Genomic DNA, 14,799 nt, shown 5'->3' with positions numbered 1-14,799 from the left:
TGAAGCACAGATGTTCCATGTTACAATGGTAAAGAGGGATGGGGAGTTAAAATTATAGAAAGAACATTGGCTTGGGCATAAAACTGGCTGCAAGAACATATTTTTCAGGTGCAGCCTTGGGCTACTTACTGAACCTCTCTAAGCTTTAATCTGCTCATCTGAAAAGAGAGACAGTAATAATGGCACCTGTCTCATATAATGTTGCCATAATTATTAGGTGGGATAAGGGGTACAAAGCTCTTGGCTCATCGCCTGGCAGATATTAGTTTGCTTTTCTTTTCTTTTTCAAGATGGGGCACGTTTCAGGCCCATCTTGGGCCTTGGAGGAATCTCAGCATCTGCTATGAGGAAGGCAAAGGTAGAGGGACCTCCCAAGGAGAAATGGCAGGAACATTTCAGGATATAAAGCAGGGACAAGGACCCTTCTAAGTGCACATTCTCCATGTCACAATATCATTACCTGCCTTTTTCCCATCCCACCTCTGACAAGTGCTGGGATTCCCTGAAAAATCAAATCTCTGTCTTGTATTCAGCCGCCATCTGCCCTCCATCCCAGATTCAAAATTGGAGAACTGGCATTCTCAGCAAATAAGGCTTCTTCCTTTCATTGCATTCAAACAATTCTCCAATGCCTCCGCACCAGCAGGCCCTTTTCTGAGGGCTGCATCCCTCCTGGGAGCCTCTGCCCTGTTGCCCTGTAATGCTCTCCCCAGCCTCCCAGGCTGCATGTCTCTGTGTGACACTTGTGACATCCTATGAAAGGGATCATCTGTCTATCTAGACTGTTTGCTCCCTTGAGAGAAGACATGGTGTCTCATTCATCTTTGTAGCCCCAGTGTCTGGCGTATGATTGTTGGTAACTTTTTATTTTAAGCAAGCTGTAAGAAACTCAAAGATGAATTAGACCTTCTACCCTCAAGGACCTGACAGTATACGTATCTGAGACTGCATCCTTCCCACCCCCTGTGCAGCAGAAAGTGCAGGCACCACATGTGACATGGAGCCGTGTTTTATGCTCCTTACTGAGTTATGATACTTGCTAACTGCTTTACCTTCCCCCTTCTCATCCACAGGGGACCCCACTGTCTGCTCCATCTCCAACCCTGATTTTGTCATCTACTCTTCAGTGGTGTCCTTCTACCTGCCCTTTGGAGTGACTGTCCTTGTCTATGCCAGAATCTACGTGGTGCTGAAACAAAGGAGACGGAAAAGGATCCTCACTCGACAGAACAGTCAGTGCAACAGTGTCAGGCCTGGCTTCCCCCAACAAGTAAGTACCCTGGAGGGGGTAGAGGGAAGACAACACCCAATCTCCTGACTTCCCAGCCTGTGTCCAGCAGTGCATGATTTTGCCGTTTAGCTAAATTGGAGACACAAATCTGACACCCACTTTGGAATCTGCTAATATTGGCTGCGCTTTGAAGGTAGGAAATCCAATCTCAAGAAAACATTGATAGTTGCCTCTAGAGCCTGCCTTACCTGGCAAAGTGATTGGATAGCTCCTGGGCTTGTTCTGCTTCCCTTCAAAGTCTTTCATTTTCCCCAAATGGGCAGCAGCTCAGATGTCCCACAGGTTTTGAAGTTTAAGTGCAGCAGTTGTACCTTGCTCTGCTGGTGGGTTCCCAGAACTGACTTTTTGTCTAAACCACTCATGCCAAGAATCACTGGGGTCCATCAAAGCCTTTTTTCCTTACTGGATCTGTCTGTGTGTCAAGGAACTGACAAGCTGGTGGGATAGGGTGCTGATAAAGCATTTTATTGGATCTTTCTAGGCTCTGAAAAGAAATGTCATTGCCTCTGCAATGATCTTCTAATTGCTAGGGCTTTAATTTCTCCTTACCCCATTGCCTGGCACTTAGTAGTTTTCCCACGATGTACTTGAAGCATGAATGGATATATACCGATCACTTGAAATCTACTAGGGAAGGGACAGTGGTAACATTAAACAGCATCTGCCTTCATGGAGCTTAGAATCTAGACAAGCAAATAAAGCACCCCTCCACTCAATGTTAATGAAGATCCCAGAGCTGAATAGGATGTTTGCCAAATGTGAGGTGAAGACAATTAAGCACTCAATTATGAAGTGCTCTGGAGGTTATAGAAGAGAAAACCCAATATGCTCAGTGATATGGTTTGGCTGTGTCCCCACCCAAATCTCATCTTGAATTGTAGCTCCCACAATTCCCAAGTGTCATGGGAGGGACCCAGTGGGAGGTAACTGAATGATGGGGGTGGGTCTTTCCCTTGCTGTTCTCATGATAGTGAATAAGTCTCACGAGATCTGATGGTTTTATGAAGGGGAGTTTCCCTGCACAAATTTTCTCTTGTCTGCTGCCATGTAAGACATGCCTTTCACCTTCCACCATGATTGTGAGGCCTCCCCAGCCACATGGAACTGTGAATCCATTAAACTTCTTTTTCTTTATAAATTACCCAGTCTCAGGTATGTCTTTATTAGCAGCATGAAAACAGGCTAATACACTCAGGAAAGGGCTCCATAGACAGAGTAAGAATTGAGTTTGATCTTGAAGACAGATCCAATTTGGGTGTCTAGATTAATCTTTGATGACCTAGATAATCTTTTTTTTTTTTTTTTTTTTTGAGACAGAGTCTCACTCTGTCACCCAGACTGGAGTGCAGTGACATGATCTCAGCTCACTGCAGCCTGTACCTCCTGGGTTCAAACGATTCTCGTGCCTCTGCCTCCCGAATAGCTGGGATTACAGGTGCCCACCAACACATCTGGCTAATTTTTGTATTTTTAGTAGAGACAGGGTTTTTCCTTGTTGGCTAGGCTGGTCTATAATGCCTGGCCTCAAATGATCTGCCCACCTCAACCTCTCCAAGTGCTGGGATTACAGGCATAAGTGCCCAGCCTGATGACCTACATTATCTCTGATGACCTGTTAAGGTCTTTGATGATGTCAAAAGTATGAATGAAGGTCAGACTCTTAAGTTGAAGTCCCAAGGCTTGAGTGAAACAAGACTATTAATCCCCATGAAAGAGGAGATCAAGACCCAAGGCTGAGGATATGAAAGTATTGCATTCAAAATATTATCATGTCCCATGGCTACCAATGACATGGCTAGACCCACAACTAACTGTTCCTTCTTCTACACCCCCTGCCCAGTCTTCTTGTCTGCACCTGCACCCCATTCAGCAGTTGTCAGTAAGGGCCTGATTTCCATCACATGCCACAGGAAAAATGGTAAGTGGGCCATGTCTGATCATAGAGAAAGAATAAGAGACCTTTTCCCACAATACTGGCTTATCTTGATTCTACTCTCACCCCAGAATGAAACCTTACCCTGATTCCCACACATATATCTATAAGACAAGATCTGAAATTCTTCCTAATTTAAGCTTCAGAATAGAATTCATCAGAAGATATTGAGAAAGCATATGACTATTGGACTTGACCTTAGTGACTGGAGCCAATGACTCTTGCACACGGTGTGACAATGCCATCCAAGGCCACCTGCATTAGAGGAAACAGACGTCAAGGGAACACACATGGACAGAGCAAAAACCAGGCAGAGAAAGGAAAATTTCAAGTGCCATATTTACCACTGAATGTGGGAAAAACCAAGACAACTTCATGGTCACCATTAGCCTTGTTCTTCCAATTCAAGCCAGGCCTGCCTCGCCCAGCTAGCAGAGTGCAGAATGGAGTCTGGAGGTGTTAGATATGAGAACAGTATTCCTCTCTGAATTCCACATTAGAAATAAAACTTCAAAAATTTGTAATAATTAAGGTCTGAGCTTTGTTCAATCTCGGTATAGTTAATGACTTTTTACACAGGCCTGGTGTGGTAATTGGAGATAATCATTTTAAACGATAATAGCTATGCAGCTCAAAGTTGCCTATGGCTGATCCAAGGTCTAAGGAGGCTTCAAGGCCAAGAGGAGGAAAAATATTAAATACAAAAGAGAGATCAGACAGCCAAGAGACTGGCATTTCCAAGAGTGTGGAGAATTAGGTTCTGTCCTGCCATCTGGGAGTGGAGGGCTCTGCCAGCCAGACCCAGAGGAATCCAGTGTTTCCTCATGTCAGTCATGGAAGTAGTGATCAGGTTTTGCAGACAGAGCTGAAAAATACACTCACCAATATATAATCTTGGAAGAATCATTTTCCTACTATAGGACTGAATTTCCATATCTGTAAAATGGAAACAGGGTATACTAGATCAATATTTTCAAATATGAGATTTTTTTGTTTTTGTTTTTGTTTTTGTTTTTGAGACAGAGTCTCACTCTGTTCCCCAGGCTGGAGTGCAGTGGTGTGATCTCAGCTCACGGCAGCCTTGAACTCTTGGGCTGCACCCAGCTAATAATGAGATTTCTTAGGCAATCCCAAGAATTTGTTTCCCATCCCCTAGTTTTAGAAATAATGCGTTAGAAGTCAAATATTGTCACTTTAAGAAGATCAGTAGGTGCCAGTTTAATTGTAAACATAATCTTGGGGCCGCGTGTGGTGGCTCACGCCTGTAATCCCAGCACTTTGAGAGGCCAAGGTGGGCAGATCACCAGGTCAGGAGTTCGAGACCAGCCTGACCAATATGGTGAAACCCCATCTCTACTTAAAAAAATACAAAAATTAGCCAGGCATGGTGGCATGCACCTATAATCCCAGCTACTCAGGAGGCTGAGGCACAAGAATCACTCGAACCCAGGAAGTGAATGTTGCAGTGAGCCGAGATTTCACCACTACACTCCAGCCTGGGCGACAGAGGGAAACTCCATCTCAAAAACAAACAAACAACAAAAAAAAAAAAAAAAAAAAAAAACACACCATAATCTCTGTTGTAAATAGGCATTCAGATAAAATGAAATATGCTTATTCTAATTATTAGAAAATGCCATCAAACTAAAAACCAAAAAATGTTAAATATGTATTCTCTTAACTTGATGTCATGTTAAGTGAAATAAGCCAGACATAGTAAGACAAATATCACATGTTCTCAATCACATATGGAAGCTAAAAAAGTGGTTATTGTGAAAATAGAGAGTAGGTTCATGGTTACCAGAGGCTAGGAAGTAGATGGGGGAGGGGGCGAGAGAGAGAGGTGGATTCATGGGTACAAACATACAATTAAATAGAAGGGACAAGTTCTAGTGTCTAATAGCACAGTAGGGTGACTACGCTTAACAGCAGTTTTTATATATTTCAGAATACCTAGAAGAAAAGATTTGAAATGCTCCCAACACAAAGAAATGATAATTGTTTGAAGTGATGACTAGCCTGATTTGATCATTACACATTGTATGCATGTATCAAAATATTGCATTTGCCCCACAAATATGTAAAATTATTATATATGAATTTTTAAAATCTTCAAGAAAAAAATGTATATTATTCTAGAATTCCTAAGAATACCTCTGTGGAGCACCATTTTAAAAAAAACTCTAGGCCAGGTGCAGTGGCTCATGCTTGTAATCCCAGCACTTTGGGAGGCTGATGTAGGTGGATCACTTGGGGTCAGGAGTTCGAGACCAGCCTGGCCAAAATAGTGAAACCCCATCACTATTAAAAATACAAAAATTAGCCAGGTGTGGTGGTGGGCGCCTGTAATCCCAGCTACTCAGGAGGCTGAGGCAGGAAAATCACTTGAACCTGGGAGGCAAAGGTTGCAATGAGCCGAGATCCTGCCACTTCACTCCAGCCTGGTGACAGAGTGAGACTTTGTCTTAAAGAATAAATAAATAAATAAAAATTTAAAAAACTTAAATTGGCTGGGCATGTTGGCTCATACCTGTAATCCCAACACTTTTGGAGGCCAAGACAGGAGGATCACTTGAGCCCAGGAATTTGAGACCAGCCTGGCCAACATAGCAAGACCTCATTTCTACTTAAAATAATAAATAAATAAATAAATAACACTAAATAGTCTTGAAGACCGCTTGCATTCATTCATTCATTCTGAGTATGTACAATGTGCCAGTTCTGTGTATCTAGAAGACTGCTTCCCTGAACTAAAGAAACCAAAGCGAGGGGTTTTTGTTGCTGACACTGACTAACTTACGTAGAAAACAAATTTACTGGAAAGCTGTCAGGTGGCTCACAGGCTCAATGAGAAGGCTGAAGAACAGCTTCAGAAAGATGCTATTCATGCCTAAGAAATAATCTAGTTAGAAAACCTAACACACTGGACATTGAATGCCACCACTACTAGAGGAGTTCTGAAGTCTCCCTGCTTCACAAGTTCCAGTTCAAAGTCTCAGGTGTGAATCTGCAATTGACTGGGCTTGGTGCATGTGCCTGAGCTCTAGCTGCATGGGAATGGAGGTATGAAGTGAATATCTGGCTTTTATGGCATCAGTAATGGGAGTTGAAGAGTTGAGTTCTGCCTCCTGTTCAAGACTGACACAATAGTCTGATTCTTCAAACATGAAAAGAAGTTCAAGTTGGGCACACACACATCTCCCCCTCCATACCAGAAAAGTTAACATATTTCAGTTTTCCATTCTCAGAGGCTACTCATCCCAAACCCATTTTTCCCTATTTCTTTTCAGTTTTCCATTCTCAGAGGCTACTCATCCCAAACCCATTTTTCCCTATTTCTTTTCAGTTTTCCATTCTCAGAGGCTACTCATCCCAAACCCATTTTTCCCTATTTCTTTTCTGTTTTACAAATGAAGCTCAGAGATATTAAATTAACTTGCCTAAAGATACATCTACTAAGTAAGAGAGCTGAGAAGAAAATCCTGGGTTTTCTTTTTTTTTTTTTTAATTTCTATTATGGAAGTTTTCAAAAATAAAAAAGTAGACAAATATAACAACCCCCCAGTAGCCATCAGGCAGCCTCAGTCGTGATCAATTCGTGGTCAGTCTTATTTCATCTACAATCCCACCTACGTTCACACATCCCCACTGGATTGCTATGAAGCAAATACTAAACACCGTATTATTTCAACCCAAAATATTTCTGCAAGATCCTCTAAAGAATACAGACTGTTGGCCAGGCACGGTGGCTCACGCCTGTAATCCCAGCACTTTGGGAGGCCAAGGTGGGCAGATCACATGAGGTCAGGAGTTTGCGACCAGCCTGACCAACATGGAGAAACCCATCTCTACTAAAAATACAAAATTAGCCAGGCGTGGTGGCACATGCCTGTAATCCCAGCTACTTGGGAGGCTGAGGCAGGAGAATCTCTTGAACCCGGGAGGCAGAGGTTGCAGTGAACCGAGATCACACCACTGCACTCCAGCCTGGGCAACAAGAGCGAAAGTCTGTCTCAAAAAAAAAAAAGAATACGGACTGTTTTATAAGACACATAACCACAATACCACATCACACTAAAAAATTAATAGTTTTCTAATATCATTAAATGTCCAATTGATGTTCAAATTTCCCCAATTGTCTTGTAAATTATTTTACAGTTGGTTTGTTTGAATCAAAATTCAAATAAGGCACATATTTTGCAACTGGTAAGTATTGTCATTGTTGTTGTTAAAATTTATTTGTTGAAGAAACTGAGTCATTTGTCTTGTGGAGTTTCCCACACTCCACATTTCGGGGCTTATGTCATAGTGGTGTCACTTAATGTGTTTCTCTGTATCACCAGGTCATTCTAACTCAAAAAGGCCAGACTACAATTCTGTGCTACCCTGCTCAAGAGGTTGTTGTGATTATCAAATGTTCTATATGTGGTGGGTGCTGCTTTTTTTTTTTTTTTTTACTTTAAGTTCTGGGGTACGTGTGCTGAACGTGCAGGTTTGTTACATAGGTATACATGTGCCATTGTGGTTTGCTGAATCTATCAACCTATCATCTAGGTTTTAAGCTCTGCATGGATTAGGTATTTGTCCTAATGCTCTTCCTCCCCTTGCCCCCCATCCCTTGACAGGCCCTGGTGTGTGATGTTCCCCTCCCTTTGTCCATGTGTTCTCACTGTTCAGCTCCCACTTATGAGTGAGAACATGTGGTGTTTGGTTTTCTCTTCCTATGTTAGTTTGCTGAGGATGATGGTTTCCAGCTTCATCCATGTCCCTGCAAAAGATATGAACTCATTCTTTTTTATGGCTGCATAGTATTCTATAGTGTATATGTGCCACATTTTCTTTATACAGTCTATCATTGATGGGCATTTCACTTGGTTCCAAGTCTTTGCTATTGTAAATATTGCTGCAGTAAACATACATGTGTATGTGTCTTTACAGTAGAATGATTTATAATCTTTTGGATATATACCCAGTAATGGGATTGCTGGGTCAAATGGTATTTCTGGTTCTAGATCCATGAGGAATCGCCACACTGTCTTCCACAATGGTTGAACTAATTTACACTCCCACCAACAGTGTAAAAGCGTGCCTATTCTCATCCTCACCAACATCTGTTGTTTTCCAGACTTTTTAATGATTGCCATTCTAACTGGCCTGAGATGTTATCTCATTGTCATTTTGATTGCATTTCTCTAATGACCAGTGATGACAAGCTTTCTTTTATATGTTTGTTGGCTGCATAAATGTCTTCTTTTGAGAAGTGTCTATTCATATCCTTTGCCCACTTTTTAATGGGGTTATTTTCTTGTAAATTTGTTTAAGTTTCTTGTAGATTCTGGATATTAGACCTTTGTCAGATGGATAGATTGCAAAAATTTTCTCCCATTCTGTAGGCTGCCTGTTCACTCTGATGATATGGTGGGTGCTTTTTAGTTGTAAAGTCTAAAGCAAATTTCATTTCCCTTAACTTCTCATGGTCCCACCACTCCCTCAGATGTTCCCTTTGTAGGTTTCCCACAACTGTGTTGCCGTCTTCCTTCTTTGAATTCTCTGGCCCTTTCAGGAACATTCAGAAGATAAACAATACCCCCAGAAATGTCAAGATTCCCTCTTGTCACACCTGCAGACCCTCTCTCCTGACCCGGCACATCTGGAGCTGAAGCGTTACTACAGCATCTGCCAGGACACTGCCTTGGGTGGACCAGGCTTCCAAGAAAGAGGAGGAGAGTTGAAAAGAGAGGAGAAGACTCGGAATTCCCTGAGTCCTACCATAGCACCCAAGCTCAGCTTAGAAGTTCGAAAACTCAGCAATGGCAGATTATCGACATCTTTGAAGCTGGGGCCCCTGCAGCCTCGGGGAGTGCCACTTCGGGAGAAGAAGGCAACCCAGATGGTGGCCATTGTGCTTGGTAAGTTTGGGTTGGCTTGAGCTGTGTTGGGTTGGGTTAGGTTGTGTTAAGTTAAGTGGAGCTTGTAGAAGATGCTAAGGTAGCCACATTTGAGAGAAATCGGAAATTTGATGACAGTAATACTTATCAAATGTTCACAATATAATTGAAAAGTATTTGTGTATAAATGCTAACTCTGGTGGAAATTCAAAAGACCTAGGCTGAAATTTATGAAGCTGAACAAGCCACTTAACTGCGCTGTCCATTATATGGAGCTACAACACATAAATCAAACAATAAGTAAGATAATGATTCAATAAAACTGTCTGGTACATATTGGATATTTAATAAATGCTTAGTTATTTAAAATATTAAGTGATAAAAATAAGAATGCAAAACACTATTGTGATATGGTATGATAAAATCTAGATTACTTTAGGCCGGGCATGATGGCTCAAGCCTGTAATTCCAGCACTTTGGGAGGCCGAGGTGGGCAGATCACAAGGTCAGGAGATCGAGACCATCCTGGCTAACACGGTAAACCCGTCTCTACTAAAAATGCAAAAAATTAGCCAGGCGTGGTGGTGGGCGCCTGTAGTCCCAGCTACTCAGGAGGCTGAAGCAGGAGAATGGCCTGAACCTGGGAGGCAGAGCTTGCAGTGAGCCAAGATCGCGCCACTGCACTCCAGCCTGGGCGACAGAGCAAGACTCCATCTCAAAAAAAAGAAAAAAAAATCTAGATTATTTTAAATACAGAGTAAAAAAGACTGGAAAGAAATTCACCAATATATCAAAAGTGATTGTCTTTGAGTGGTGGGTGCTTATTCCTTTTTTCCTACTTCTCTGTATTTACCAAGCTTTCCATAATGCATACAATCAAGATTTTTTGTTTTTTGTTTTTTTGAGACATGTTCTGACTCTGTTGCCTAGGCTGGAGTGCAGTGGCACAATCATAGCTCACTGCAGCCTTGAACTCCTGGGCTCAAGCAATCCTCCTGCCTGAGCCTCCCGAGTAGCTAGAACTACAGGCGTATGCCCCCATGACCAGCTAATTTTTTTAATTTTTATTTGTTTTTTGTAGTGACAGGGTCTCATTACGTTGCCCAGGCTGGTCTCAAACTCATGGCATCAAGCAATCCTCCCATCTCAGCCTCCCAAAGCACTGGCATTATAGACGTGAGCCACCACACCCTGCCAGAATCAGGGGTAATTTTTATAGTCATAAAATATGAAATTTATTTATTTATTTTGAGACAGAGTCTTACTCTGTCACCCAGGCTGGAGTGCAATGGCACGATCTTGGCTCACTACGACCTCTGCCTCCTGGGTTCAAGTGATTCTCCTGCCTCAGCCTCCCAAGTAGCTGAGATTGCAGGCATGCGCTACCACACCCGGCTAATTTTTGTATTTTTAGTAAAGACAAGGTTTCGCCATGTTAGTCAGGCTGGTCTTGAATTCCTGACCTCAGGTGATCCACCCACCTTGGCCTCCCAAACTGCTGGGATTACAGGTGTGAGCCACTGTGCCCAGCCTGAACTTTATTTAAATAAAGAAATTAAAAATGAATAAATCACAGGTATGCGATAGAGTTAGTGAAGGCAGTTCATCCTGTTCAGTGTCACTGACAAACCCCAACTCTCTCCTGTATCAGGGAGTTTACTAGAACTCCTAGATGTAATCTCCTCAACAGCAGGAACGATGTCAGTCACATCTTTAAGGTCTTCATACCTATCAGTGCCTAGGATCATGTTTTGCATAGGTAGGTATTAAATAAACGTCTGAATTGAATTGAAAAAGAAAAAGACTAGTAAAGAACTACCTAGAGACCCAACTAGAAAACTGATTTAGTAACAAAGGCCAAAGTGAATGAAAGACATTAGCATGCAGTTTTCTCACCTAAAAAAGTTTGGCTAATCACACCTATTTCATAGGGTTGGGTTTTTTTTGTTTTGTTTTGTTTTTTTGAGACGGAGTCTTACTCTGTCACCCAGGCCGGAGTGCAATGGCGCAATCTTGGCTCACCACAACCTCTGCCTCCCCGGCTCAAGCAACTCTCCTGCCCCAGCCTCCCGAGTAGCTGGGATTATAGACACGCACCACCACGCCCAGCTAATTTTTGTATTTTTAGTAGACATAGGGTTTCACCTTGTTGCCCAGACTGGTCTTGTACTCCTGACCTCAGGTGATCCACCCGCCTCGGCCTCCCAAAGTGTTGAGATTACAAGCGTGAGCCACCACACCCGGCCTAGGGTTGTTATAAAAAAAAGTAAGTGGGTATGCAAAACTTCCAGCTTAGTGGCTGGCATAAAGTAGACAACCGTGAGTCGTTCTCATGTTATAACAAAAGGAGTAAGCAAATCCCTTACCCAGTTTCTCTCTTATTTGGCAACTTAGGGGCCTTCATTGTCTGCTGGCTGCCCTTCTTCTTGACCCATGTTCTCAATACCCACTGCCAGACATGCCACGTGTCCCCAGAGCTTTACAGTGCCACGACATGGCTGGGCTACGTGAATAGCGCCCTCAACCCTGTGATCTATACCACCTTCAATATCGAGTTCCGGAAAGCCTTCCTCAAGATCCTGTCTTGCTGAGGGAGCAGAAGAGGGAACACTCTTTGTACCCATTTCTAGCTGCCAGGCTGTTGGCCCACTCAGAAAGACTGTGCAGTGTCCTCCGGCATGCAGTAGGAAGAAGATTCCTGGAGCCAGGATGTCCCTGCTTGTCAGGTATAACCAGATGTGTCCTCCAAAACAGAATATTCTACCTCCCCAGCTAAAATCTGACTTCATTCTGACAATCTTCAAATGACTGGGGAGCTTCCAAGTGATAAGCAATAATTCAGAAAGAAGCTGATAAAACATGACTCACACAAAATTGTCATCAGAGGCATGATTCATTACACTGAAGGAAAATGAACAGATCTCATCATTCTCAACTTGCAGGGGTCCTTGAAATCAGCCAGTAAACCACCTTCTAGAACAGCCAGTCTGTCTTCCTTCAAACCTCTAATTAACTGTCAGGCTAACCTTGTACTTTTACGGGCCCATTCCTCTTGGTCATTTCTTTCCTTCACTGTATCTGGAAATGTGAATGGCAAGGCCAGTGCTTCTACCTCTCTGTAGAATCCGATGGGCTACATTTGGTGAGGTGAATTTCTCACACCAAGAGAAACAGTGTCCCACATTGGGATGGGGGCTTCATTTCAAACTTTGCTACCCTTGTATTTTAGCTTTAGCTAAGAAGGCTTTTTGATTCCATTCCTTTACTCTCTAGAGAAAATCTCAGAGTCTCAAATTCCAGAATCATTCAAGATGGGGATATTTTCTGAAGACGGAATGACACATCCCATTGTAGTTTCACTGTTGAAACTTATGGTTCAGAACATACCTTAGATATGCTTTTCATAACACTACCAAATTTTCCTACCCAGGGCATCTCCATTTCTGCTTAACAGGGACCCAATATAGTGGACCACATCATGACATTTTGGGCAACAGTGGACCACATATACAACGGTGGTCTCATAAGATAATAATGGAGCTGAAGAATTTCTGTCACTTAATGATGTCATAGCTGTTGCAACATCATAGCTCAATGCATTATTTACATGTTTGTGGTGACGCTGGTGTAAACAAAATGATGCTGCCAGTCATGTAAAAGTATACAATTGTGTACAGTACATATTACTTAATATTGATAATAAATGACTATGTTACTGGTTTATGTATTTACTATACTAAACTTTTCACCACTTTAGAGTATGCTTCTACTTATTTCAAAAAAGTTAATCATAAAACTGCCTCAGGCAGGTCCTTCAGGAGGTATTTCAGAAGAAGGCATTGTTATAAGGGATGACAGCTCCCTGCGTGTTATCGCCCTTGAAGACCTTCTAATGGGACAAGGTGTGGAGGTGGGAGACAGGGATATTGATGATCCTGACCCGGTTTAGGCCTAGGCTAATGTGTGTGATCATGTCTTAATTTTTAACAAAGCAGTTTGAAAAGCAAAAAATAGTTTTAAAAATAGAAAAAAATATATAGAGTAAGTATATAAAGAAAGAAAATATTCTTGTCCAGCTATCCAGTGTGTTTGTGTTTTAAGCTAAGTGTTATTACAAAAGAGTCAAAAATGTCAAAAAAATTTTAAGTTTATAGGTAAAAAAGGGACTGTAAGCCAAGATTAATTTATTATTGAAGAAAGAAAAACTTTTAAAATAAATTTAGTGTAGTCTGGGTATACAGTGTTGATAAAGTCTATAGTAGCATACAGTAATATCCCAGGCCTGCCCATCCACTCACCGCTCACTCACTGACTAACCCAGTCTTAACAGCTGAACTCAGCTTCCAGTCTGCAAGCTCCATTTATGGTAAGAATCCTATATAGGTGCACCGTTTTTTGTCTTTTATATCATATTTTTACTGTATCTTTTCTACATGAGTTATACAAATACTCCCCATCGTGTTACAATTGCCCACAATATTCAGCACAGTTACATGCTGTCTGGATTTATAGCCTAGAAGCAATAGACTACACCATATAGCCTAAATTGTGTAGTAGGCCATATGATCTGGGTTTGTATAAGTATACTACATGACATTTGCACAGCAATGAGATCACCTAATGATGCATTTCTCAGAACATATCCCTGTAGTTAAACAATGTGTGACTGTACTCTCAGACTCTGAGACTCACTAAGTAGTGTCCACAAAGTGCCAGCCACTTCCCCAGGTTCTAGATATACAACAATGAATAACACAGCTCCTGCCCTCAGGGAGCTCATTTCCTGCTTTTATATTTGCCCATTTACTTGTCTAAGGGTGGTAGGAACTTACCTGGACTGCCAGAGGGCCTCAGGACTGATGGCACCAGGCGGGGTGGCTGTCCAAAGCCATCACATGGACAGTCTTTGCAAAGTCCTGGTGCAGATCCTAAACGTCACCCCTCCAACAACTGAGATTAAAGGTATAGCAGAAATAATTTGTAAATGTTATTCAAAACCACATTTAGAAGGAACCTGAATATTCTCGCCATTTAACTTCTCACCTACAGAAGCTATTTTTATTGATTGCAGAATCAAGATACAATTTATAGATAATTTATGAAATATCCTGAACTTCAGTAAATTTACTTTTAAAAGCTGTTAGTGTGTAGCCATGACAGATACCTGCTGCAATGCTGTTAAAACTTTATTTATTTATTTATTTTATTTTGAGATGGAGTATCCCTCTGTCACCCAGGTTGGAGTGCCGTGGCACAATCTCAGCTCACTGCAACCCCCGCCTCCCGGGTTCTAGCGACTCTCCCTCCTCAGCCTCCCGAGTAGCTGGGATTAGAGGTGCGTGCCACCAAACCTGGCTAATTTTTTATATTTTTGGTAGAGACAGGGTTTCACCATGTTGGCCAGACTGGCCTTGAATTCCTGACCTCAAGTGATCCTCTCACCTCGGCCTCCCAAAGTGCTGGGATTACAGGCGTGAGCCACCATGCCCAGCCTGCTGTTAAGACTTTAAAGTACACTAGGACTTTACAAGGAATCCAAGGCCTCCCTTGCCCTGTCTTTATTCCTCTTGCCCTTAAATATATAATAAGGAAATACATACACTCTCGAGTTGCTTACCTGCTACTCGTGAATGCTTTTAATGCCAGCATTTTTTTTTTTTTTTCGAGACAGAGTTTCGCTCTTATTG

At 42.1% G+C, this 14,799-nt stretch overlaps 1 protein-coding gene across 4 annotated transcripts in view; it reads left to right on the top strand.

The window, feature by feature from the left end:
- Window positions 1-12,835, top strand: part of DRD3 (dopamine receptor D3) — a 71,600-nt gene extending 58,765 nt beyond the window's left edge. For 3 of the 4 annotated variants that reach the window (XM_054680310.2, XM_054680311.2, XM_054680309.2), the window contains 3 exons: window positions 1,074-1,270; window positions 8,851-9,133; window positions 11,507-12,835. In XM_054680310.2, coding sequence (XP_054536285.1) covers window positions 1,074-1,270; window positions 8,851-9,133; window positions 11,507-11,703 — 677 coding nt within the window. In that variant the 3' untranslated portion in view covers window positions 11,704-12,835. 4 annotated transcript variants of the gene reach the window in all.
- Window positions 12,836-14,799: the final 1,964 nt, after the last annotated feature.

Source organism: Pan troglodytes, chromosome 2, assembly GCF_028858775.2.
Source record: "Pan troglodytes isolate AG18354 chromosome 2, NHGRI_mPanTro3-v2.0_pri, whole genome shotgun sequence".
Taxonomy (NCBI): Eukaryota; Metazoa; Chordata; class Mammalia; order Primates; family Hominidae; genus Pan; species Pan troglodytes.
Note: the sequence above shows the minus strand (reverse complement) of the source record. Positions and strands in the feature narration are given on the sequence as shown.